The sequence below is a fragment of the Catharus ustulatus genome, chromosome 24 (genome assembly GCF_009819885.2).
Source record: "Catharus ustulatus isolate bCatUst1 chromosome 24, bCatUst1.pri.v2, whole genome shotgun sequence".
NCBI lineage: Eukaryota > Metazoa > Chordata > Aves > Passeriformes > Turdidae > Catharus > Catharus ustulatus.
In genome coordinates, this window is record NC_046244.1 from 3,840,093 (window position 1) to 3,867,198 (window position 27,106).

At 43.4% G+C, this 27,106-nt stretch overlaps 1 protein-coding gene across 3 annotated transcripts in view; it reads left to right on the forward strand.

The window, feature by feature from the left end:
* LOC117006768 (PR domain zinc finger protein 2-like) overlaps nt 1-20,335 on the forward strand; it is a 62,567-nt gene extending 42,232 nt beyond the window's left edge. For 2 of the 3 annotated variants that reach the window (XM_033079343.2, XM_033079342.1), the window contains exons 7-9: nt 229-339; nt 1,163-5,522; nt 10,169-10,340. In XM_033079343.2, the coding sequence (XP_032935234.1) occupies nt 229-339; nt 1,163-5,522; nt 10,169-10,310 (4,613 nt within the window). In that variant the 3' untranslated portion in view covers nt 10,311-10,340. Of the gene's footprint in view, nt 1-228; nt 340-1,162; nt 5,523-10,168; nt 10,341-19,938 lie in introns of those variants that run through there. The other variant, XM_033079344.2, reaches the window with a different exon arrangement.
* The last annotated feature ends 6,771 nt before the right edge of the window (nt 20,336-27,106 follow it).

Genomic DNA, 27,106 nt, shown 5'->3' on the forward strand with positions numbered 1-27,106 from the left:
ACCCTGGACAAGTAGTTTGTTCTTGCTTTGAAAGTGAGGAAAGTATTTCAGTATCTGAAGTTTTTACCTGAATGCTGTCTGTTCTCCTAATCAGTCATTTCTATTCCTCAGGAAATCAGGGTCTCTCCAGGAGTTTGTTATACTCCAAAGCTGAGGGTTTAAATCTCCGCTCATTTATGACAAATAAAAATTGTTGAGCAGGAATAATAAATGCTTTTTTCTCCCCAGGAAAGAAGAAGACTCAGGAAGGTAAAAACAAGGGAAAGAAAGCCACAGATACAAAACAGAAAAAGGCTGATTTGGATTCTACTTCTGCAGATATGAGGGATTCTAAAGAGAGTGAGTTCTCAGTGTCTTATTTTTTCCTTCTGTTTATCTTTTTGAATCAAGGGATGCTTGTCATGTTTAGTACATTAGCAGGTTATCTTACTGTAGCAAAGTGAACATGTTTATATTGTTTACCCCAGTTGTTTTACTAGTTAGGAACTTGGCTATTAGAAGTGTGTCATTAAACATACAGCTCTGACCACAGGAAAAACTAATGTGCTGTAAAATTTAGACATAAACTCTTAGAAGATAATAGCTGAGCAAAGTCCATATTCTAGTGTCTTTGGAGCTTAGTTACATGGTTGTTATTTATTGCTAATTAACAAAGTCATTGCCATGGGGAGAAAATACAGTATAAATTCATAACTCTTCCATTCCTCCCCTCTGTTCTCCCTTCTGCTTGCCCAACACGTGCACCACTGTTCAGGTGTCTTATGGCCCAGCTAAGCAATGGAGAAGGATTTTTTGCTCTGTAATGCACCCACTTAGGCAACATTGTGAGTATTAGCTGCAGAGGTGTTTTCCTAGAATCATCACAGAATCACAGAACATTTTGGGTTGGAAGGGACCTTAAAGGTTGTCTTTAAAGGGACACCTTTCACTGGACAAGGCTGTTCAGAGCCCATCCATCCTGGCCTTATTTTCTTCAGCAATGGATATACTGACAGCAGATAGGTAGGACTGCATGCAGAGGTGAAGACATCCATCCCCATGAGTAAATAAATGAGAAGTGTTGGTGTTATGTTGTGTCAGGAATAGAAGAAAGAGGAGAAGAAAGGTGAAGCATTTGATAAAAGTATCTCATTCTTTTCTTTATTATGCTCTTGTGTTCCAGGTCATAAAGAGGAAGATGAAGCACCTTCTGTTTCTGCTGTGCTGTCTCTGGAACAAACAGCTGTGATTCAGGAAATGGTAAATCAAGATGTACTTCCAAAGCTGATGATCCCCAGTCCAGCCAATGAACCACAAGTGGTAACTGAAGACAAGCAAGGAGAAGCAATAAACTGTGCATCAGATGATTTAGATGACGAAGAAGAGGATGATGAAGAAGAGGAAGATGAAGAGGAAATAGAGGATACCAATATGCCTAAAGAAAATGCTGAAATGCCTTTGATGTGTGAAGAAAAGCTGGACTCCTTGGAAGAACAAAAGAGTACATCAGAGGAATCTCCAGAAAGCTCTCCAAAGAAAAAACTCGTGGTGAAAATCCCAAAAGCACAGGGGGAATCCAACGGTGATGTTCAGGAAACATTCATGTTTCCCTGCCAGCACTGTGAGAGGAAGTTTACAACAAAGCAGGGACTGGAGCGCCACATGCACATCCATATTTCCACCCTGAGCCACGCGTTCAAGTGTCGGTACTGCGGGAAAGCCTTCGGCACTCAGATCAACAGGCGGAGGCACGAGCGGCGCCACGAGGCCGGGCCGAAAAGGAAACCATTCCTGACACTGACCTCATCACAGCACTTGGATAATGTTGCTGATAACCAGGTGATTGTGGATGATGGTCTTAAAGATGACCTGAACGTTTCCAATCTTGTGCAAGACTCTGTTGTCTTGGATTCTGAGAAGGTTTCCCAGGAAATGTCAAATTCTGCGTTTGCTGAGGAAAATAAGGAGCCCAAAGAATTGCATCCGTGCAAATACTGCAAAAAGGTTTTTGGTACTCACACCAACATGAGGAGGCATCAGCGGAGGGTTCATGAGCGTCATCTTATTCCCAAAGGTGTCAGAAGAAAAGGGTTCTTTACTGAGGAGCCACCTGTCCCAACAGAGCCGGCCCCTGCAGTCCAGAGTGTGTACATAGCCAGCACAGAAATAGAAGAGGAAGGTGAAGGGGATGATGTGTATCTTATGGATATATCCAGCAATATCTCTGAGAATTTAAATTACTACATTGATGGTAAGATTCAGTCCAACAGCAACACTAGCAATTGTGATGTGATTCAGATGGAGTCCAACTCTGCAGACTTGTATGGGTTGAATTGTATAATCAGTCCAGTCACAGTGGAAATTTCCTCAAATTTAAAGGTTACACAAACACTTGTGACTGAACCTGCTAAGGAACCCTCTAGCAGTGGGAGCAGTGAATCCAAAAAGAGAAGAACTGCTAGCCCTCCTCTTGTACCAAAAATAAAAACTGAAATAGACCCAGAACCTATAACTCCTACTAGTTCTTTAAATCTTCCTCTTACCATTTCAACAGAAAGCTTACCTTTTCATAAAGAAAAAGGGGTTTATTTGTCATCAAAATTAAAGCAGCTCCTTCAGACACAGGACAATAAGAAGATAACTCCATCAAGTGAAATCCCTAAAATAGGACCTTCTGTTACATCATCGCCTATTTTGCCTCCAGTATCCAGCAGGTTTAAAAGAAGGACCAGCTCTCCTCCCAGTTCTCCACAGCACAGTCCAGTGCTTCGAGACTTTGTCAAATCAGGGGAGGGAAAAACTGTGTGGAATGATAATATTCGGAGCTCGAAAATGCCAAAGTTAGAAAGCCACAGCAACTCACCTGCTTGGAGCTTGGCTGGAAGGGAGGACAAAGAAACTTTGAGCCCTCTTTGCTTTGAAGAATATAAAATATCAAAAGACTGGACAGCAGCTCCGACTTTTGGCAATGTGTGCAACCAGCAGCCACTGGATTTGTCCAGTGGTATGAAACAAAGGTCTGACGTCAAGAGCAAGACTCAGGTTCCCTGGGAATCCGTTTTAGATCTAAGTGTGCATAAGAAGCCTTGCAACGACACTGAAATCAGGGAATACAAAGAGAATTCCACACAGCCAACGTGTAGTGGTGTTAAGAAGAAGAAACCCACCACCTGCATGCTGCAGAAGGTTCTGCTGAACGAGTACAACGGGACAGACGCGGCCCTGGACAGCGCGCTGGGCGCGGACAGCGCCGCCAGCCCCAGCAAGGCGCTGGAGCCTCAGGCAGAGCCCGAGGCAGATCCCTCTCTCTCGGCCTCGTCTTCCACTGACACTCAGCCCCTCAGCTCTGCCTCCCCCGTGCCACAGGCGCCTGCAGCACCTGCTGTGTGCCAGCTGCCTCCGTTGTTAACGCCCACCAACCCGCCCTCCCCGCCGCCCTGCCCGCCCGTGTTAACCGTGGCCACGTCGCCTCCCCCCCTGCTCCCAACCATGCCCTTACCCATTCCAGATGTCTCTGCCAGTGCCACTAACACTTCCTCGTGTCCCTCGCCACTCTCCAACACTACTACCCAGTCCCCACTACCAGTTCTTTCACCTACAGTTTCTCCTTCTCCATCCCCTGTCCCTTCTGTTGAACCTCTTATTTCTGCTGCTTCACCTGGCCCCCCTACACTGTCTTCCTCCTCTTCCTCCTCCTCTTCCTCCTCTTTCTCATCCTCTTCCTCCTCCTCATCTCCATCTCCACCTCCTCTTTCTGTAGTTTCTTCTGTTGTTTCCTCTGCTGATAACCTTGAAAGTTCTCTCCCAGTAATAAAGCAGGAAGAAGCTGAAAGCGAACAGCAGAAAGCAAGAGAAGATCCTCACACTTCAAGTCAATCAGTAGTGCAGGAAACGTTCAACAAGAGCTTTGTGTGCAATGTCTGTGAATCACCTTTTCTTTCCATTAAAGACCTAACGAAGCATTTATCCATTCATGCTGAAGAATGGCCCTTCAAATGTGAATTCTGTGTACAGCTTTTTAGGGATAAAACAGACTTGTCAGAACATCGCTTTCTGCTTCATGGAGTAGGGAATATCTTTGTTTGTTCAGTGTGTAAAAAGGAATTTGCTTTTTTGTGCAATTTGCAGCAGCATCAACGGGATCTCCATCCAGACAAAGAGTGCTCACATCATGAGTTTGAAAGTGGGACTTTGAGACCCCAGAATTTTACTGACCCCAGTAAGGCAAACGTGGAGCACATGCAGAGCCTGCCAGAAGATTCTTTGGAACCTTCCAAAGAGGAGGACGATGAAGATCTAAATGATTCTTCTGAAGAGCTTTATACTACTATAAAAATAATGGCTTCTGGAGTGAAATCTAAAGATCCAGATGTTCGTATGGGCCTCAATCAACACTACCCAAGCTTTAAACCACCTCCTTTCCAGTATCACCATCGTAATCCCATGGGTATTGGAGTTACTGCAACAAACTTCACAACCCACAATATCCCCCAGACTTTTACTACTGCCATTCGATGCACAAAATGTGGAAAAAGTGTTGATAACATGCCTGAGTTACACAAACACATACTGGCCTGTGCATCTGCTAGTGATAAAAAGAGATACACACCTAAAAAAAATCCTGTGCCCCTCAAACAGACAGTGCAGCCTAAGAATGGCGTGGTGGTTATTGCTGGGCCTGGGAAGAACGCCTTCAGACGAATGGGCCAGCCTAAAAGACTCAATTTCAATGTTGAGATTAGCAAAATGTCCTCCAATAAACTAAAAATAAGTGCATTGAAAAAGAAAAACCAGCTTGTCCAGAAAGCTATCCTGCAAAAAAAGAAATCTGCCCAGCAGAAGGCAGAACTGAAAAATAACTCATCTGAGACGGACTCTCACATCTGCCCCTACTGTAACCGAGAGTTCACTTACATTGGGAGTTTGAACAAACACGCATCATACAGCTGCCCCAAAAAACCCATCTCTCCCTCCTCCAAAAAGAATTCTTCCAAAAAAAGTGCAGCTTCTTCACCTGCAAACAGTGACAAAGGCAGCAACCAGCGCAGGCGCACAGCAGATGCAGAAATCAAAATGCAGAGCACTCAGGCTCACCTGGGCAAGACGAGAGCGCGAACCTCAGGACCCACACAGCTCCAGCTCCCCTCTGCCTCCTTCAAGTCCAAACAAAACGTTAAATTTGTACCTTCCATACGATCTAAAAAGCCAAATTCATCTTCATCCTTGAGGAACTCTAGTCCTGTAAGAGTGTCTAAAATGTCCCACGTTGATGGGAAAAAAACTAAGGTGGTTTCTAAGAACAGTTCCTCTGGAATCTCCAGCAAAGCGTCCCGGAAATTGCACGTCAGAATACAAAGGAATAATAAAGCTGTTTTGCCAAGTAAATCCGTGGCGAGTAAGAAAAAGGCAGACAGGTTCAGTGTAAAATCTAGAGAGAGGATTGGAGGACCAATCACTCGGAGCCTGCAGCAGGCAGCAAATGCAGAGGCAGCAGAAAACAAAAGAGAGGAAAGCAGTACAAAGCAAGAACTAAAAGATTTCAGGTAAGCATTTAATTTGGAGTTGAAACAACCCAGGAACACGTTGCTTGCTGTTTTGCCAATTTTCTTGTTCTTTTTTTTTTTTTTCTTTTTCTTTTTTTTTTTTTTTTTTGAGTTTCTCATGCTTCAATAAAAAAAAAGTTGCATTTCCTAAGACATGAATGAGCAGCTTACTGATGCTGAGGTATGATGTACATACTTGATGCATTTTGTCATGTCATGAAATAATACACGGTTTGTATAGAGAATGTCTTTAATTATAAACTGAATTGAAAACTCTGGAAAAAAATGTCAATACCTGAGTGCAAATAAACGTAATGTCATTAAACTCAATGTTATTGGAGACACTGACCTTGTATTTGGTATCTGACTTCTAAGGTAGCCCAGAAGCATTTAGATTTATTTATGGTGGTTCACTAAGTTAAAAAACATGACTGCATTCTTTACTCACTAAAATAACTTGCTTTGGTTTGTAATAAAAAGCATTCTCTGCACATATATATATATATATAAAAGAAACAAACCATGACCAAATACTTCAAAAATGTATGTGCATACGGACTGAGATAATGAAATACTTAATATAAGGGAAATAGACATGTAAGAAAAGTTACATGAACATGTAAATTTGTTAGAAGTATCATGCTTTTATGTTTCACTATAAAACTTTATAATTAAAGTTCTATTTCTTTTTGAGAAGAAGCATTTTAATCACAAGAAAGGGTAATCCTTCAATAAATAAATAAAAATCTTAATCTACGTGCCTGAGTCCCGATTTACGTTTTCATTAGTCTCTCAAATCAATAGTATATTTTGCACGGTGTTTATAACCTTTGTTACCTTGCTCCTGCCCTGTTTTTCTTGGAAACAGGCTTCTGCTTTGCTGAGGAACTTTCACAAAGCTCACTGGTAATTAAGAGTTCTTTTGGGGTTGGTAATTGCAGCGCCTGGCTGTGATTAACACCAGGTTTTGGGCCAAGGGTAGGGGTTTTTGAATCGAAGTCATTGCCAGAGGAGGAGGGGGAGGAACTGGCAGCCTCTGTCAGAAGAAGTAGAGCAGGATCTGTTCATTGTCAAAATCCAAACTGTTCACAGTTTGTTTGTCTTACAGTGAAGATCTCCGAGGTGCAAATAGTGAGGAAATACTTTGCGAAGTAAAGGTCCAATATAGCAGAATTGTTCCCAAGTGCTAGAGGGGAATTTGACTTAAAATAGTCCATACCCAAATTAGGATGTGTTGAAGGAGAAAAACGTTATTGGAATTTGGAGACTAATGGTGTAAAAATGCCTTTTAGGAACAAGAAATGTCTACCAGGCCTGTTCCCTTGGGACATAAACATCTTCATGTTAATTCTCATCAGCTGCTCTCTAAGTTATGTGTGAAACTGTATTTAAATGATGCCAGAACAGATCAGTAGAATAAGAAGCCAAAACACCACATCTTTCCATCTGAATGAATCACTTGACCTTAGGCAAAATAACCAAGTACTTGGAAAGGGTGCATATGGAATTGTTCAGTAGTATTTGGGGAAATATCAATTGACCTGTGGTAAGGTTTCCTTGGCTGGCTCAAACACTTTGGCTGCTTGGAGTCTTTATCAGTTTAACAAAAAGTTACACTAGGGAGTTCTTTTTGTCTCTGAAGTAACTCATAAATCTAAGATTGTCTAGTCAACTTCTTTTTATATCAGTTATATAGTATGAAGGATTTTTTTGCCTTCGTACACTAATATCAGCACAGTTTGAGTCTACTCTGTGTAGGCACTGTTGGGTTTTGATTTTTTTTTTCCAGGAAATCTTAATTTTTTCCAATATTTGCTTTGTGTATATTTGTCTGCCAATTTGTTTTTCACCTTTCAGTTTTTCTGTGTAAACACACTTGTTCACAAATTGTTTTGTCATTTGTCTTGAGGTTTTGTTTTGTTTTGAATTTCTATTTTCTAGGAATCTCCTGTAGAAACAAAACAAAAAAAAAATCCCTTAATGCCATGGTAGAGCTGTTGCATGCTCATCTTAGGATAAGCACTATGCCAGGGGATGTGAAATCCAAGCTTGCAGCACCTGCAGAAGCTGAGTCACAGCCATAAAATTGCCTGCAGGCTTCTTGCTCATGCTCAGTGTCAGGCTGAGATTTTGTTACTTGGTGCTTGACACGTGTAGGATGATTCAGATTAAAGCAAAGGGGACTGTTAAAAACAAATGAAACCCCCACAGGAAATCACCCAAAGATATTGTGGGATTCACTGAACCAAATCTTTGCTCTTGATTTTGTCCTCACGTTGTGGATGGTGTTGGGCAGTTCGGTTTCTGTGCTTGGCAAAGCAGGTTCCTTCAGCCTGTCCAGAAATCAGCGTAATTCAGGGCCAACAATTGCTGCACTCCAAGTATTTTTGTCATGTTTTAGGTCTCTTAAAACCTTTTGTCTAAATGAGTCAGTAGAGACCAACTTAGCACGGCAAAATTCCCTTCCCACCTTCTCCTCACTTCCTGAGTCTTTTAGACATCCAGTATCCAGTGGAATAAAGCCTGATTTGGATGTTTTATGGATTTTTCCAAGTTATTTACACATGCAAATAAAACTTTATATAGCAGTGATGAATTTCTAAACACCAGATATATAATGGATGCAGTGTATCTTTTTATGGATAAGAAGGCTAGAGCAGGGCTGCAGACCTGCATATTTTGAAAATGAAATATATAATTATTCTAAAAGGTTGTACACCTCTAATTTAAGACAATGAATTGGTCTATTGTTCATAACAGCTTTTTATGGAAATCCTGTTTGTCACGTGTTCATAGAGCTTTCACAATTACTGACAGAATGGATGGAAAGTGGCTAGTTTATACAGACACCCCATTTTATTTTTTGTTCTTAAAAAGTAATCTACCTCTTTAAAATTTGTAGTTTAATACTTGTTTGGTGAATTTGTGCCACTTTAACTTTCACTTTCACTATCATTCCCATTTTGTTACATTTCTGTTATGGGGACTTTATGTTGAAATATTGTATAAAGCATTTGTAGCAAGTTTAAAAAAAATAAAATATTTAAAATTATTTAAATTGTTTTGGACACTTCAATTGTACTATATGTGATTTACATTTTACATTAATTTCATTTTGTTTTCGTTTTGGGTTGTTAATCTTGGAGCATGTTCCTGTATTAAAGTTTGCTGTTAGTTATATTGTTTCTTCTATTGGAGAGTGATATAAAGACTATTCTAATGAAAACATTAAAAATTGCAATTTGCCATAAAAGTGGGGTTGTCCTTGCTTTTGAACGTGTCAGCCCTGCTGGAGGGCTGAGTGAGCACTGAAGAGGGAATTCTCCTCCCCGTGCCGTCCAGCCGCGATTCCAGCCGTGGTTCCGCGTCCAGTGACCAACTAGATGGAAATATGACATTTTCTAAAACCAGTAAAGTCAACTTTTTGAAAACTTGGGGATAAGTTGCCTTTTGTGTGGAAAGCAGATGTGCCAGGACAAATGGAACAAGTAATTTCACGGGTATTAACGCGCAACTTTGTGACTGAAATCATGATCCAAACCCGGAAGTGCGCCTTATACTCGTGAAATTACTGTACATCTAGGAGGAGTTAAATGTCCTTGCATCCTTCAGGTGTGTTCCCCTGGCTCAGTGACATGAATTTATACCAGCTGGCCACTTCTGACTTAGCTTGAGCAATTTAGGTTTTAATTGTGGACACAGCTTATAAACTTAAACTATTTAAATGAAAATTACATACACTGTTTTAACTTGATACTATCGTTTTCTGGTTTTCTGATACAGTTTTCTATTTTTATATGCTTTAAACTTGTTAAATAGTTCAATAAAAAAAATACATGCTAAGATTTTTTTGGCTCTTGAGATTTTGAGATGTTTTATTCCACCACCAAGATGTGTGTTCTGCCTCTTGCAGTGGAGCTGGAAGCACCTGTGTCCATATTAGTGGAATAATGTAACATTGATAAGGCTAAAGAGCTGCAGCAGTCAGTTCCTTCACATGCTCCTTACTAATCCATAGTAAGTTACTATTTTGTGTAGTTGTCTGTTCAAATTAATACTTCTGTCTGTCTAAGACTCTTTGGTAAGAACTCCCAGTTTATTTTTTTGTGGGGGATGTCATTCCTTGAACGTGTTCTCTCCTTAACAACATTTTCCATGCATTTGAACACCGGTGGAATGATGCAGAGGTTCCAGCATTGTTCATGGAGTGTTTTTGCACTCACTGCCATTTGGGATTTGCACCACGATGGAAGAGCTGAATCCTTGGTGTACTTACAACAGCAGTTACACCAAGGAGGTGGGAGGAAGCCACAGTGAAGGTTTTCAGTCCTGGTTAGGTTTTATTGTATTTACCCAAGGGAAAAACGTACCCAGTGTTGTATTGGATGTTTTGTAAGAAAAAAGAAACATGGAAAAAAGTGAAAACAATTGCTGAGGATGGGACATAAACTTGGTTCATTGTTTGAAATCTTTTACTGACCAAGGAACTAGCAGGTGGTGTTTGCTCTTGCTGCAGTCTGGTATTTCAGTCACCTTGTAAGGATTTATTAGCCATGGCTAGCAGTGAGCTGATGGTGAGTGAAGCAGCCTCACTCTAATGCCATGGCAGAAATCCTCTCACCGTTTTATGTACGGCTTCTCTGCAGTGATCTTAAATCCTGTTGGGTCCCGAGGATGTGCCAGACTGAGATGCTCACCTGTGTTCACCAGTTGATCAGGGAAGTGCTTGGTGATGGAGATCTCCAAATGAGAGAGGATCATCAAAGAGTTTCAGTTCTAAATAGGTGACTCATCTCAACTAGAAATGTGCAGCTTTCATAGTTACTATTGCTATTGCATCTCATCTGCATAATTGAATTTCTCAGCTTTTATAGCCGCCTCTGTATGATCTGAAGCAACAATAAAGCTGTAACGTTGCCCACAAAGAGCTGACACGTCTTGAAATGCATCCAGACAGGCAATGAAAACAATTAAACTTGTCCTGTTTACAGAGACCAAGTGACACGCTGGGCGAGATCAAATGGTTCGGTTTAATAAAAACAGCGATGTGGAGTTGTGGAGACAGGAGATCTGACAGGTTGTGTTTACCTTTCTGTGTTTTCCATTTTCCAGTTTGCTGGAAGGCATGGGAACCAGCTTGTGGCAGCAGCTGAGCTATGTTCAGTCCTTGGTGTTAGAGGCAGTGCAGGGGGTGCAGCCAGGCCCCTCCTGCTCTGCAGCTCAGCCCTGCTGGAAGCTGCCCGAGGGAATTAGGGCTGGGGTGTTCCTGCTTCTCTGATTTGTCAGCATTTTGTATTGCAAGACTGTTATTTAAAATTCTGGTTTGGTTCCTGATGATTTTCTTTGGGGAGATGTCATAGAGTTTGATGTCTAAATGTTCAATATTTAATGCAAATAGGAACAGCACTCACTTCATTTACTGTGGTTTGTGACTGCATTTCCAAAATTACGGGTTCAGCTCCAGCTTTTTACTGGAGTTGGGTTTAGCCAAGGAGCTGAATTGCTAGAGACAGACAAATAGCTTGTGAATGACCTTAAAAAGAGAACTTAGAAGACATTACATACTAACCCTGGCCTTTATTTACTGAATGTGATCTGTGTGAGTCACATGATGTTGTAGTTCTGCTCATGATGAAAAGGAGCTGAACAATTGATTTTGAACAAGAAGTACATGCTGGTTTGGAGCTGAGCTTTTGTGGTAAGTATGAGAGAGGGGTGAACTTCTGTGTCTGTTTAAACTGTAAAAAATAGCAACTTTCTAATGGAAAAGAGGATGTACCTTCCAGTACTCTGCAAGAGCAGGATGGTGAGGAGCACACATCTATTTCAGAGCAAGATGCAAATAAAACACTCTTAAGTAAGGCATGGTATAAGTGTAGTTAATGCTCCATTGTACACATCAAATGAGAGAGTGGGAATTGAATGTTATTAATTATATTTTTCCATGTGTGTAAATGAGTTGCTACTATTTCCAAAGCTTTGTTCGGGATCTTTTTTTAAAATTTAAGTAATGCCTTAGGATATTTTTTGAGTGAAATAAATACTAAAGTAACAGGCTGCAGCAGGAGTTGGTGCCTCTTTGTGCCCATCAGTTACAGTCAGACAAGGGTTAGATGTTTAAAATGCAAGTAGATTGTTAGAGTGAAGGTGGGTGTAAAGCATCCAGTGTCTAACATGAGATTACTGACAGGACCAGGAGCAGGAGTGCTGTGCTGCCTCTGCACCACTCCAGCCACCACTGCCCTTGTTCCTTAGTAAAGAGGAAGCCATGGAGTCACCTCTGAATGCTGCTTCCCTCACATCCTTCATCGCTTTCCATTCTCCTTTTGCTGCACCTTCTCTTAGTAAGTCTTTAAAAATGGTTTTGATCATACTTTTAAAGCATTCATTGGGAAAAGAGCACTGAAATACTGCTTTCTGGTTTTTTAAGATACAGGGCAGTAAAACAAACTCCAAGGGAAGCTTGGGCAGGCATCATGTTGGAGGGAGGCTTTTCCTTAAGAGATAGGTAGCTGCTTCATTTTCCTAATTTATTCAAAGCTCAAGTGGTTAGTGAAACATAATGTTGTAATCAACAACATGCTCTTTGTTTATATATTTATCTCTCTGTTTAATTTTTAAAGACTTTCATGTTTCATGGGCCAAGCAGGGTTTCTGAGTCATGTTTTGGATGACAGTACTCCCAGAAACTGCCAGAGGTTTGTGAGAAATGATTTTGGTTATTCAGTGGGTGATATTCCATTTCCCTGAAGTGCAAGGCTCAGTGTTCAGTGATTCCAGGTGGTCTGGCACACAGCAGGTGAGCAGCAAAACTGAAACTTGCAGCACTCAATGCCCTGTGTCAGTCAAAGAGTAATAATCTCATATCTGGGCCTGTTTCAGCAAAGCCTGCTGTGTTTCTAACTGGGGGAGCTGGGGGGGCTCAGTCTGGAGAAAAGGACACTCAGGGGGACAATCTCTGTCTCTGCACTCCCTGGCTGGTGGGATGGGCTCAGCTCCCAGGGAACAGGGGACAGGACAAGAGGAATCAGCCTCAGACTGTGCCAGAGGCTGCCCAGGGCGTGGTGGAGTCCCCAGCCTGGGTGGCCTTGGAGGTCTTGCCCAGTCTCAGTCTGTGTTTCCTCCGGCAGTGCTGCTCAGCAGAGTTAAATTCTGTGGTAAAGTAAATGCAAATACTTCTTCAGGAAGGTGATTTTGTTGGGGATGCAGAGGATGCAGCTCCTGCTCAGGGCTGGAGGCTCATTCCCATGTACAGCCTGTGCATAGCCCCCAACCATGACTCAGTGGGGAAATTTATGTAGTGTTTCCTTTAGGTGTCGAGATCTCTGCTAAACATTGCAGTGTGGAAGGAGGTGGGAAGATGAGAAATACTGAATTCTTACATCACTGGGCTGCTTTGAAGAGTTTCACACTCAAACTCCACTGTCACTGGAACTTGAAGTCGTGTTCTCCATTTATTATGGCAATACAGCATGTCACTCATGTCCCTTTTCAAATCAAAAGCACACTTGGTTCTGTGGTTCCTTTTTTATGTAATGAGATGTGCAGGACAAAGGGCTCATCCTTGTCCTGCTGCCCTGCAGCAATCCTGAACTCTTTTGGTGTCACCATTTCTGTATAAAGCTAAATAAAATCAACTGCAGTGTTCCCTATGTGTGCTGAAAGTTTCCTCATTCTGTTAGGAATGTGATTCAGTAGATACAAAATTTTTATCAAACTACATTATCTGAGAGTATAGAAGATGAGTACTTCTATTTTTAATCCAAAATTGTTCACCTTTTGGCTTTCAAAATACTCTGTGCCTTTTTAAAAGGGCAGGAAGATAAATTGCTGACATGATGCTGTTCATCTCAATTATAGCTTTACACCAAGATTTCTTAAGTGACTAAGACTAATCTCTGAGCTCAACTTGAAGTTCCTTCAAGGCAGCTGATGGTGTGAAGGAGCTCAGAAGCTCAGTGCTGAATTCCTTTCCAAGTCGCTACTTTAGGTCACTGGTTGCTTTTAAAAATATATTTCTATTTAAGTAAAATGGTGTTGATACATCCATTTTAGAGTCCCCTAGGTGAGCTGTAGGCATGGTGTGAGATTTTTTCCAGCAGCTCTCACTGTTGGTTTGGTGTTCATCAGCACAGTTCCTTATGATCTGAGCTGAGCCAGCAATGAAGAAACTTTAACTGTAGAGCACGTGTGAGACAAAGCAATTTTTGAGTTCCTGTGGGGCAGCAGTGCTGCTTTAGAGGATTAAGTTCATTGAAGCACTGTGGCTGGAGAGTGCTGTCAGGTGTCTTCTTGGAAGTCAGAATGCAAAGGATCTCCAGAACAGGTTTTTCCTGTTTGGGTTCATGAAAGCCTGATGGTAACATTCGTGTTCTCGCCTTCCGCGCCATGCAGAGGAAAGATGAAATCCTGACATGTTCCAGCTCTTTCCCTGCTTTCATCAACAAACACACCTAAGTCTCCAAACATCCACAGTGCAGCACATTAAGATCCTCTTTGCTTTCTTCTGCTTCCCCATTTTCTATACAGTGAGTCAGGACTTCCATAGAAAAGAGAAACATCCCTTTCAACAAAATTCTATTCATGAACTTTTTTGTCTGGGTAAATACTTGGTTTCACTGAAACAAACCAAGGTCTTCTCCTTAATGGTTGATTTGGTTGATTTTTTTATGTTTTCCCAAGTCCTTGTTTTGAGTATTTGCTTTCCCATTAAGCAATATACTGCTGCCTGAGAGTATATTACAATTCAGTCAGGGTAGCAGCACTGTGGTTTAACTGCACTGAGAGCAGAAAGCCCAGAAATGGCATTTATCCACCCCCTGAACCCCCTTGCTTCCCTTCTGGCCTCTGAAATTACTCAGCCTAATTCTGCAAAACCAAGAATTCAGGCTTTAAAATCCACATTTCTGTTTTTTTTCCAAGGCAGTCAATTATTTTTGTCAGCTTTTTAAACTATTCTTTTACTTAGGAGTAGGAAACCCTTGATAAAATATGTTCCTGGCATGCTTATTGTTAAATGTAATGTGGAATGCGTGTGTGTCTGAAATTCTGGAGCATATCCTTGGGGTTATTTTAGATTACAGAGTATGATCCTTGTAGGGAAAAAACCCACTTTAATTAAAGTAAAAATATGAACCTAAATCACCTGAATTTTTACCACATACTGCCATGACTTTGTTCACTGAATTTCCCTGGTGGGACTGGCAGCCACCTCAGATCACTCCAGCCTTCATGCCCACAAATACCATGGCTTATTTTTCTGGGACATTTCAAGAGAATTAAACTAGCAACCCAGGAAAATGTTAATTGCAGAAGTGTGGTGGAAGACAAGCTAATTTGAATAAAAAATACCAAATGTATTTTGGGAATGTCTGAGGGAAGGGGGTGTGCCAGGATTTGGCATTTTTCCTGGGCTTTGAGTTTGTGTGTGCTGCTCATGGCAAGGCTCAGGGAAGGTTTATGGAATAGGAACTTGGTTTGCACAAATTCTTAGGTATTCAGGAGACAATTTAACCTGTAAGAGTAAAGCAGGTGATGGGGGAACCTTTCCCTTTGTTCAGTCCTCTGCTTTAAGGCTGCAGATTTTCTGAGCGACCTTGGCAAATCCCTTCCCACCTGACTCCGTTTTGGATCTGAAAAACTGGGATTATGGTACTGGCACACTACAAAACACTGTCAGATTTAAGGATGGAAAACTTTTAGAGCTGGGATTTCACATGTTTTTTATTGTAGGGAGTCTCACCAAATTGGGTGAATTATCTCTTCTAGATTGGGTGTGCTCTCAGTTGTGAGAGGCAGCTTTAGGCTCTGTCTCAGTGTCAAAAACAGCCTCATTTAACTTCTGGGTTAGCTATAATTTATGGAATAGCTGGTGCATCTACCAAGCTGTTTGGTTTAGAAGTCCTTAGTTGATAGAGAAAACTCTGCACACAAGTCCTTCCTGCTACCTGACATTTGGGTTCTGAGCCTTTTGTCCTTACAAGCAGAGTGTGTTTTTTAATCTTTTTTTTTTTATTATTAATTTTTTTCTGGCTAGGGCAGTTCTCCAGCAGTGGTTCTGGCAGAGCTGGGGTAGCCTGGGCTGTGGTGTTGCTCTGGGCTGTGCACAGGGGTGTGAGGGGCTGGGAACAGCCCTTGTCCCTTCCCATGGGATCATTCCCCATGGCACAGGGTGGCTCAGAGTTCCTTTTCTTTGCCTGTCTCCAGTTACCCAGCACTGAGATGGTGAAAGCAGGTGTAAAGTGACAGTGCTAAAAATAACAATTTCAATCACTGCTCCTAATGCAGGGGGGGGATTCAGCTCCCCTCCCCTCCCAGCTCCCCTTGCACACCCAGGAGTTTCTCAGAATCATCCCAACACCAGCTCCTCTTCAGCAGGCTCTGAAATGAGGGTCATCCATCCCCTCCAGGGTAGTGCTGGAACAGAGGAGGGCTCCTGACAGTTCCTGACAGCTTTGGCAGAGCAGACACAGCTGTGGGTTTGAAGCCTGGTTCATTGGGAGCACTATGGAAAGGCAGCAGGAAGAACTCCATGAGGAACTCCATTTCATTTTCTATTTAGAAAAAAACTTCTTTATCTCGTTCCTCTAATCCTCAGCTTCCAAATAACAAGCAATGATCTATTAGCTTTAAAGCTTGAGGAAATTAGGGGTGAAAGATTGTGGAGTTCTGGAGTAGTTTGGGTTGGAAGGGACCTTAAAACCCTTAAATTCCCCCCCTGCCCTGGCAGGGACACCTTCCACTGTCCCAGGTCACTCCAAGCCCTGTCCAGCCTGGCCTTGGACATCTCCAGGGGTGGGGCAGCCACAGCTCTGGGCACCCTGTGCCACCCTCACTGGGAAGAATTTCTTCCTAATGTGTGATCAGCGTGTGCATTTGAAAATCTAGGTCACATTTTCCCTGATATTTTGTCTCTTTGGATTTGAGTCATTTAACATTTTTTTTCTTCAGGTTTCCCATAGGATCTAGTCCTGCCTCACTGCATGCACACAGATGTCATCGATTGTAAAAGACCTTGAAGAAGTCATAATTACTATTTTGACAGAAAGCATTACTTACATGGAGACATTCTAGACAGAAAGAAACTGAAATTTCCCTCTTCTAGTTATAGTAAAAATCTGAAGCCAAACAAACTAAACTTATTTTGGATATTCTGCTGTTTCCCTTGGTAACAATCCTTATATGGAGCAACAAAAATCTGGGTTTTGTTGACCTCCCCATTGCCACTTTCTGGTTCTTCCACATTGGCTGAAACTTTCAGGATTGAACTCACAAAGGCTGCAGTGGATGATTTACACAGAACAATAACAAAACTTTTGGCAGGCAATTTTAATCACCAATTTTAAGTTGAAAATAATTGAGTACTTTTCAAAATTTCTGTGGTTTTGGTTTTCTGTTGTAATGGAAAGTTTTGCACTTCTTTATGTCTAACTTGCAGTTACATTGTGTGTAAGGACAAACTGAAATCTCCTTTAAAGGGTGTATATTGAACTCTAAAAATAACCCAGAGAGAAACCTGGCTTTTAACTTTTTTTAGACGTGTTGCTGTGTAAGAAAATGATATTTCAAAGGATGTTCCCTTGGAAGAACATAAGGGGTTGGGTTTGGTCAGAATTTTGAAGAATTTGCCTTGAGAAGGAAGGTTTGTAATTACCTGTGGGGGTGCACAGGTGTGAGGGAAAGCTGACAAGTTTGTGCATGATAGCAAAAGGTGCAGAATTTAAAAACAAATAGGGGATTTTGGGAATCTTTTAGTGTATGGAATTTAGCTTGGGTGTACATTTGAGCTGAGGTTGTATGTCTAGAATAGGGCAGAAGCAGTTGCACTTCCCTTGTTTCAAGTCATGTTTTCAGGCTTTCTTCTTGAAATTACCATCAACTGAGGCATAAAATTAAAATTTTACAGTAAAGAAATCCCTGATTTTCACTTTCACTTTGGGACTGTTAGTGTAAAATTCGAAGTGCAATGAAGGCACTGTGTGACCTTTATGTGTCCTGTCAGTGCAGCAGTGACAGAGTGTTCTGCTGACCTTGGCCTGGGGGAAATGACCACATGAGGTATATGCTCTGGTAAAGGAAAATTCCTTTTCCATGAATATGTATTTTAAAACCTGATAAGGACTGTCCTGAGAGAATAGAACGTGACTCCTGTAGTTTGTGATGGAACTGTGGGCTGGAGTGGGAGCCTGGCCACTGCAGTTGGCATTATCTGTTTTTCTGTTTCCTGCTTAAATAAACTCACAGGGTAAGTTCAGAACAAGCCAAAAATACCCTTCTGCCTTCAGAAGTGGTGCTTGCAGTGCGGTGGAATGAGGTTTCTGTTCCCATGGCACACTAAAGCACATCCCTGTGTGTGTTTGTGCCTGGTGCTCCTCTGCCTCCTGCACAATTCAGGCTCCGCATGGCCTCTAGATGTCCCTGCTCCTCCTCGCACAGCCCCAGCGCCAGGCAGTGCAGGGAATCTGCTCCAGCACATGCCTCTTCTTCAAGGGATAGACCCTGGGCATGTCTGACCAAGGCAGGTACAGCCCCAGTGCAGGGCTCCCCTCTGTGCTCCCAAACCCCTCTGTGCTCCCAAACCCTCCTGTGCTCCCAAACCCTCCTGTGCTCCCCTCCCAAACCCTCCTGTGCTCCCAAACCCTCCTGTGCTCCCAAACCCTCCTGTGCTCCCCTCCCAAACCCTCCTGTGCTCCCAAACCCTCCTGTGCTCCCAAACCCTCCTGTGCTCCCCTCCCAAACCCCCCAGTGCTCCCAAACCCTCCAGTGCTCCCCTCCCAAACCCTCCTGTGCTCCCAAACACCCCTGTGCTCCCAAATCCCCCTGTGCTCCCAAACCCCTCTGTGCTCCCAAACCCTCCAGTGCTCCCCTCCCAAACCCTCCTGTGCTCCCAAACCCCTCTGTGCTCCCCTCCCAAACCCCCCTGTGCTCCCAAACCCTCCTGTGCTCCCAAACCCTCCTGTTTCTGTGGGCAAGGAGTGCAAGGCACCCAGGAGATCTCATCCACACCCCAAAAAACCCACACTGCTCCTGTGACTGGTGCAGTTGTGTTTGGGGGAAGGCTGAAATGCTGAGAACTGGATGAACCATAAAAAGCTGCATCCCTGCCACGCTGGAAGTGATGCTTTCAGTCCAAGACTGTGAGACTGAGATGCCATTGCTGGCTGCTCTGTCTCTAGGATTTATTCCCTTTGGAGCTTTTTGCCAGCAGTAATCTCCTCTTGAAATATGTGATGTCCTAATTCCAAAGGGATAAGGTCTTCCCTAGGCATGGGTACTGAGACACTGTGGATCCAAAGGATGGGTGAGGGCATTCAGCCCTTTGCCCATCATGGAAGTTTAAGGAGAGTTTTGTTCATCATCTTCTAAGACCTGAGGTGTTGCTCTTCTGGATCCTAGGGAGCTTGAAGATGGTGATAGTTTTAGTAAGGATGGATTTTATCCCTGTCTTGGAAGGACTGGTTTGATAATAGTGGGCCAAGTACTTTGGGATCTTTTAGGCTGAATGGGTGAATGCTGGACAAATCAATTACAGAAGAACTTGAAGAAGTCATAATTAATATTTTGACAGAAAGCATTATTTACATGGAGACATTCTAAACAGAAAGAAACTGAAATTTCCCTCTTCTAGTTACAGTAAAAATCTGAAGCAAAACAAACTAAACTTATTTTGGATATTCTGCAGGACAAAACTGTCATAATAAATACATACCTGGGAATGTGCATTTTGCTGGCTGCTTTGGTGGCCCACCACAAGCTCAAAGATGCAAATTGTAGTGCTGTGATAATATGCAGAAACCTTAGTTGATGGGGTGGTGAGATTCTGTGTAATGAAGCAAACTGTGGGCTTGGGTAAATTAATAACAGCCCCATGTATTGGTGAGGCTGAGTTATTTGGTTGGTTTAAACAAGACATTGTTTTCTGCTTCTTCATTTCCCCACCATTAACTTGCAGATAATAATCTCCTTTATACTCCTTTATAATCTCCTATATACTCCTTTATAACAGCCAAGGAACAGGATACTTAACATGTATAAAGCTAAAGGTGAGAATGAAAAAAAATAAAAATCAAAACTGCAGCCTGAAGTTTATTCTTTCTTAAAACCATTCAAAAAAACAACATTTGAGGGAATAGTTAGTAAAAACTATTCATAAAAACAACATTTGAGGGAATAGTTAGTAATATTCTGAGGCTTGCTATCTCCTGAATAATGAGGTGGTTGCTAATGAATGTTCATATCCCTGGCTGTGGCACAGACCATTTAGTTGTGGGAAATCTAAGCAAAATTAAATAAATAAATTAAATAAATTCCCTGTACAGTGGTCACTGAATGACTTGTCCTGCTTCCAGCTCCATGGAACATGGGACTGTGGCTCCTTGAACTATTTCTGATTAAATGCAACTCTGTGTATTTTCAGGTGCCAGAAACTTCTGACTGGGAAAGGTGAGGTGAAGTAATCCTCAAGCATTGTCCTCTCCTGCTTTGCTCAGGTGAGGTGAGGTGGGTTCCTCAGCAGGCAGCAGGGACAATGCTTCCTTCTGCTGGAAATGGTGATTCCTTCTGTCATCTCACCCTTCCTTCCAAGGGAGGGAGCACAGAGCAGGCTCCTGCCTTCTCCAGGGAGTGAGGAGCTGGGGGTGCTGGGGACAGGGTGGCCTTGGGGTCCCCCAGGGTGTGGAGCTCAGGAGAGCAGATGGAGAAGAGTTCAGGCACCTGCAGGCAAAGCAGCCATGGGGCTGGATGGGTCTGCTCTTCCTGGGAGAGCACAGAGGGTTTAACACACTATGCAGTTAAATTCTGAACTGACTGTTACATCATCTTTATTTCTGTTTTACATCCTAAAGGGAAAGAGCAGGGCCACAAAAACCACTGAAGGCAGTGGTGGTTTTTCCTGAGGTTTCCACATGTGAACTCTGGGTACCCAGTCTCTTGACTTTGTACCATTAGCTTTAAGGGACAGATGCTGTTGCTTTTGAAGTGCATCAGGACTCATTTTTTGTGGGAAGATCACCATTATATGATCTCTGGGAAATGCACTGATAGCCCAGTTCCATGAAGGGACAAGCACCCATTTCTCAAAAGCTGCCATAATTGTATTTCCAGTCTGGTTTAGATTCAAGAATTATTTATTTAGGGACAGTATCAAACACAGGTGTTGCTGTGCAGTATTCTTGTCCTTAAATACAACATTTGTCCTTAAATAGAGCACCTGTGTTTGTGTCTCTGGACAGGTGTTTGTTTTTTGGGGGTCCTTCCAGAGGCCATCCATGAGGACAGCTGCACTTCCAGGTGTCAGCAACTTTTCATTCTTTTTCCATACATAAGCCGCACCTGATTATAGGCCACATGTTCCAATACAGAGTGTGATCAAAGGTATCTGTTCTATCACCATCTGTTGAGGGTGGGGCAGTGATCCTGATCTCCGTGAGAGATATTCTGCTAATGGGCATCCATTGAAACCAGGCAGGGCAGTGTTCTTTATCTTTTCACAACCCATCCTTCCTCCAGCCAGTCATTTTCTGCTCATGGCCATTGAGTCCCACTGTGGCACTGATAAAATTACTGCATCCCATTGGGAGTTGCTCCAGCCAGGGGGAAGAGCCCAACATTTCTTACCAAGATAAAAACAGAGGTTTTGGGACACTAAGGGAGCCCCTTTCTCCACTGGACTCCAGAGGAAAACCGGATTTCTCCACATCACCACTGGAGCTGCGGAGGGAAACTGCACCTTGTACAGGAGCACTGCTCCAACTGAGCCACATCTGTCACTGCAGGAGGATGCAGCCACCATGGGATGGGACTGCTGCCAACACCCTGCCTGACGGGTGTCAGGTTGTACTCTGACTGTGTCAGGGTTTGGAGTTTGTTTCTTTGTAGTGCTGTATTTCTATTTTAATTTCCCTAGTAAAGAACTGTTATTCCTAATTCCCATATCTTTGCCTGAGAGCCCCTTGATTTCAAAATTATAATAATTTGGAGGGAGGTGGTTTACATTCTCCATTTCAAAGAGAAGCTCCTGCCTTTCTCAGCAGACACCTGTCCTCCAAACTAAAACAGCAACTTTTCGTTCTTTGTCCATATATAAGCCGCACCTGATTATAAACCGCACTTTGGGTTCGGACCAAAATTTTAGTCAAAATGGTGCAGCTTATAATCGTGAAATTACTGTAATTCCAGAAACACACAGGTAAAATGCAGAAAGATCTCTGAGCTCCTTCCTGCCCCAGATGGGGTCAATCACACCCAGGTGCATCATCTGCCAGTTCTGGGCAGACCTGCCCAGTTCCCTGTGAGGTGAAGGGTTCCTTCTGCCAGCACCTGATTTCCCAGGATCCCTGCTAACGTAGCATCCAGGTTTGGAATTTGTTAAGGAGGCCAAAGGGGTTGATTGTTGTATTTCCTTCTTGTTTCAGTCCATTTATTCCTGTCCTTGACTTTGCACTCCACACAGATAAGCACAGATCTCTGTATGCACATGTTACTTAAGGAAAAACAAGTGCCCAGTTGATAATCCTTCCCACCACCCTGAAAAAGTCAAAAAAGGATCAATTATATAGATCTATATATCTTCATATATATATATATGACAGATAAAAATATGTATGTATGGAATTGATGAAAGCAGTTAATTTGGTATAATTTGATGAAAATCAAATTGTTCAAAATGAGTAGAAAAGCTTTAAAGAAGAAAAACACTGTTCACCATAAAAATGTTTTAGGTACATGTTGAATTGGAAAGAAAAGGTTTTCAGGATCTTGTATTATCTCACTACAGATTTTTAGATAAAATATATTTTATTTTAGATATTTTTTAGATAAACCCCTCTTGGAGGCTGAGTGCAATTGATGTTGGGGGGAAGGCTGAGAACTGGATGAGCCATAAAAAGCTGCATCCCCTCCCATGCTGGCAGTGATGCTTCCAGTCCAGGACTGTGAGACTGAGATGCTCGTGCCACTGCTGCCTGCTCTGCCTCATTCCTGGCCTGGAGGGTCCCCAGGTTTGTTCCCTTTGGAGCTTTTTGGTAGCAGAAATCTCCTCTTGAAAGAGATGTACTGATTGCAAACAAAGGTGGGATTTCTCACAGTAGCCTTGGAGGACTGAGTATCTCATTAGTCATTCAAAGCTGGAAGTGAGCATCCAGATCTGCTAGGCAGTTGGGTAAATTTTAGTCAAACAGCACCCAAAATTCATTTTCCTGGCCTTATGTGTGTGTCCAAGCAGCTGGTGTGCACACAGCTCTCTGATCATTTGTCTCACTTTGGTTTTGCACATTTGCTTTTTATTTTCTCTCCACATTTCATCCTTCCTCTCATCATGTGATTTTAGTATGGTAAAGCCTGTTCTTTCAAACAGGAATGCTCCTCCTGTCTCTGGAGAGTACCTAAATCACTTGAGAAAGGAGTGTACAGTGCTAATAAATCCCACATGCTCTGACTTAAAGCTCCACTATCACTGCTGATTGATTGATTTTTTATGATTGATTTTCCCAGTGCAGTTCTGTAGGACACCTTGTCAGAGATCACAAAGTGTATAAATTATCACTGCTCACTTGAGGATTGTTGCTCAAGGAAGAGTTTTCTTGCCCTATAGCCCAAATACTGCTTTAAACAACCCATTCTCCTCAGACCCACTCAACTTCCAGCCATTTAATTTAAGTGTGGGATTCTGGCAGTTTAGTGCCTAGAGGTCACTTCTGCAGTTTATTTCTGCTGCCTTTTTTAGAGTGTTATCAACTGTAAAAGCTGAAAGACTCAAGGAGAGAGGTGTGTACATTGTTGTGATACAGGAACATTTTCCCCAGAGAAATTCTGGTTTACCACACAAGCCTGTAAATATGTATTTACAATTTTACAAGCATGTCTTTATGTCCCTGGTTGTAAATGCTCTGTTTTTAAAGTTTTATAAGATGTGACACAACCAAGAGACCACAGTCACAGCTTTATATTGTACTGGGCTGTTTGAAGGGTCCATTACAGTCTGAGCTGTAGCAGAAAAATATTCATGCCACCAACATGAAATAACCCATGGTTGCACCAGACTTCATCATTTTTCCTCAGATAAGAAATGCAGGGTTTTTTTGGGGAGGAAGGGCTGTGATTTTTCTTGCAGAAAAAAACCATCATTTCAAAATGATGTCACTTCTCTGGACCAGTGAGGAGATTTCATTCACAGTGAATTCAGGAAAAGGGTGCCATTTTTTCCCAAGGCAGAATTTCACAGTTTTGTAGGAAATTTTTAACCTCCCCCATGCCTGCTGATGAAATGGGAAATTTTGCCCTTGGCCAATGTCACAAGTTCTTGTGAAAATTCAAGGAGAGGGTGGGGAAGAAGCTCAGGTTTTGCCTGTAAAATTTGGAAGGACAACACTGGCAGCTCTGCAGTGCTCTCATGGCAATGCTGATACTGAGAAGTTTATTAAAAATAAACTGGTGGGACCTGCTTAGTGCTGGGACTCTGAACTGCTCTGGAAGACTGGAAGCTCTGTTGTCTGTCTGCCATGTAAAGAAAAGGAACAATAAATTAATGTAGAAAATCACATTATGGAAATATTTATTGTTATTTCAGCCAGGGAGATCTTAAAAATAGAGATTGCCTGTGCTGTAGCTCTGAAACAATGGGATGGTTTGGGGTTCTCCTGGTGGAGAGGTGTCAGTGTCACCCTGGTCTGGTGCACACAGACAGGGATTCTCCTCCTGACAGCTCCACTCAGCTCTGCACGATGAAGAAGCAGCAGCTGAGCCCTTTGCAGGGTGGCCTCTCCATCCAAAGCCAAACCCAAACCCTGTGGTCAGTGATGTCTCTGGAGCCTGAGCCAACCACCTGTGTTGTTTCAGAGTCTCTGTGTCCCAGCCCAAGCACTGGAGAAAGAGTCAGGAGACTCTTCTGTTGTTTCCAGAGGTGTTTATTCTGTCTCATCTAAAAGTTCTTTCCCTGCCCAGCCCAGGTCTGTTCAGCAGCTCAGCCCCAGGCACTGCCCACCCCTGGGATGGCATTATAAACTATATACTATAAACTACATAAACATTATTTACAGTTATCTTCCAGTACCTATCACTGATATTGTACAGTCTGGTTCTACTCTAAACCAATCTAAAAGTGCCAACATCACCCAAAAGATGGATGCCAAGAAGGAGAAAGAAGGACAGAACACGCCCAAATTCCTCCATCCTGACCCCAGACCCTTATTATAAACAATCTTTAAAACCCACTTTTCCACCTTATAATCTAACTTATACTCTACTTATTTTTTGTGACTTGTAATTCTTCATGTAAGGGTGGTAATTTTTCCTAGGGGTTAAAATCCAAGGCACAGGGGTTCTGGGCTCTGTGCCAAGGTTCCTGAGCCCCCTGCCAGGGTCTGGAACCATCCAGGGCAGCCAGAGGGATGTCCTGGGTTCCCACAAATCCCAACCCAAGACTCCTGCTGGCTGTGGCAGCTCTGTGGAGCTTGGAGCTGCTGTCCTCAGCTGGGAGAGAATGTTGGCTGTGCAATGGGAGGGTTCTTTCCTCCCTAGGAGTGGTCCCTGTTTCACACATCGTGTCCATCACAGCACATTGAGACATTTCATGCTTTCTTCAGGGCTCTTCCCATAGAATCCCAAAATGTTTGGGCTGGAGGGACCTTAAGGCTGATCCCATTCTCCCCCTGCCAAGGGGTGACACCTTCACTGTCCCAGGTTGCTGCAAGCCCTGAACAAATGGCCTTGGACACTTCCAGGGATGGGGCAGACACAGGTTTGGGTAACCTGTGCCAGGGCCTGCCCACCCTCATTGTAAAAACCTTCTTTAAATATCCCCAATGGGCCCTCCTTCAGTTTACATCCCTGTAGGGGAATCACTGAGGGTGATGGGCAGCCATCACCATGGGTGCATTAATCCAGTCACATTCCTTAAAAATCACAGCAGGAGCAATAAATAGGTTTGGGAACAGCTGAATTATATATAGTAATATTAATTTAACCTAGGCTAAAAATGGCTCTTTCACCCCAGAAATTCTAAAGGTTCCTCATGCATTATAAATCTGTCTGTTAGAGAAAAGCCACTGCTGTCACTGTCACCCAGCAGTGCCTGCAGCAGCCTGACAGGCAGCCAGGCTCCTCTGGCAGTGTCACAGCCTCTCTGGCTCTCAGCCCCTGCACCCAGTTTCAGGTAAGTTTGAAGGGATCCAATTGTGCTGAACTGTCATTCTGTCCCTGTGTGAGAACCTTGAGAAATATTCTTTAAATAGCTGCGTGCCTCCATCCTTCTGTCTGTGCTGTCACATGAAGCAGCACTAATTCCTCCTTCTTATTAGAGCTGTGGCTTTTTTGGGAGAAGGCTACAGCCAGAAACAGGTCAGGAGGATCCTCTTCTCCTCCTGAGGCTGCTCAGCTCTGTGTGCAGGGTGCAGACAACACCACACTGCAGGGGCTGGGTCCCCTTCCAAAGTCCCAGCTAGCAAAGCCCTGGGTGCCAGTGCTGGGACACAGAGAGCTCTGTGTGCTCAGAGGGGACACAGGACACGAGTCCATCCTGCCTGAGCACTGCTGAGAGCCCCTGGCTGTGAGAGTGCAGCCTCTGAGCCCTTCCCTGGGCTCACACCCAGCCAAGGACACTGCTCACAAGCTGCTGCAGCGCTGGGACACACCAGGGATGCTCTGACAGACACAGTGCTGAGCCTGCTGCAGCAGGGACATCTCCTGAGGGGCAGGGATGAGCTCAATGGAAGTGACAGCAGGGCATGTCCTGCTGCATGGACACTCATCTCACCCCTATGAGGGACAGGACACTCATCTCATCCTCAGTGAGGAGGGACAGGGACAATCAATCATCCCCTGTGAGGAGGGACAGGACAGTCATCTCATCCCCTGTGAGGAGGGACACTCATCCTCAGTGAGGAGGGACAATCAATCATCTCCAGTGAGGAGAGACAGGGACACTCATCTCATCCCCAGTGAGGAGGGACGATCATCTCATCCTCAGTGAGGAGGGACAATCATCTCATCCCCAGTGAGAAGGGACACTCATCTCATGCCCTGTGAGAAGGGACAGGGACACTCATCTCACCCCTGTAAGGAGGGACAATCAATCATGCCTAGTGAGGAGGGACAGGGACACTCATCTCATCCCCAGTGAGGAGGGACAATCATTTCATCCCCTGTGAAGAACAGGAGGGCACTGACAGCTCCTGGGGCAGGGGACAATTCCAGCCTGACCTGCATTTGGTTGCTATCAGGCTCTGGAAAAAGGAGGGGCAGTTTTTAAAGACAGCTCTGGAGATGTTATCCTAGATATGAGATGCTGATCAAACAGGGCCAGCCCCCTTTTGTTCTGCTCTGCTGAGTTTGGGGTCACCTGGACTCCAGCAGCACTTTGCAGGGTTGGTTTCCTGTTCATTTTTCCAGTGGCTGTGCTGGGTGAGGGGAAGGACTCCAGGCTCATGTCCTTGCCCAAAGTCAGCTTCTCTGGGCCTCACTCCTCCAGCTGAGGCTCTGGGGAATGAACAGACTGTGTGGGGACAGGCATTGCAGCAGAAAATCTGCAATATAAACACGCAGTGCTTGTTGTTAAACTCACATCTTGTCATCTGCACAATGTATTCACT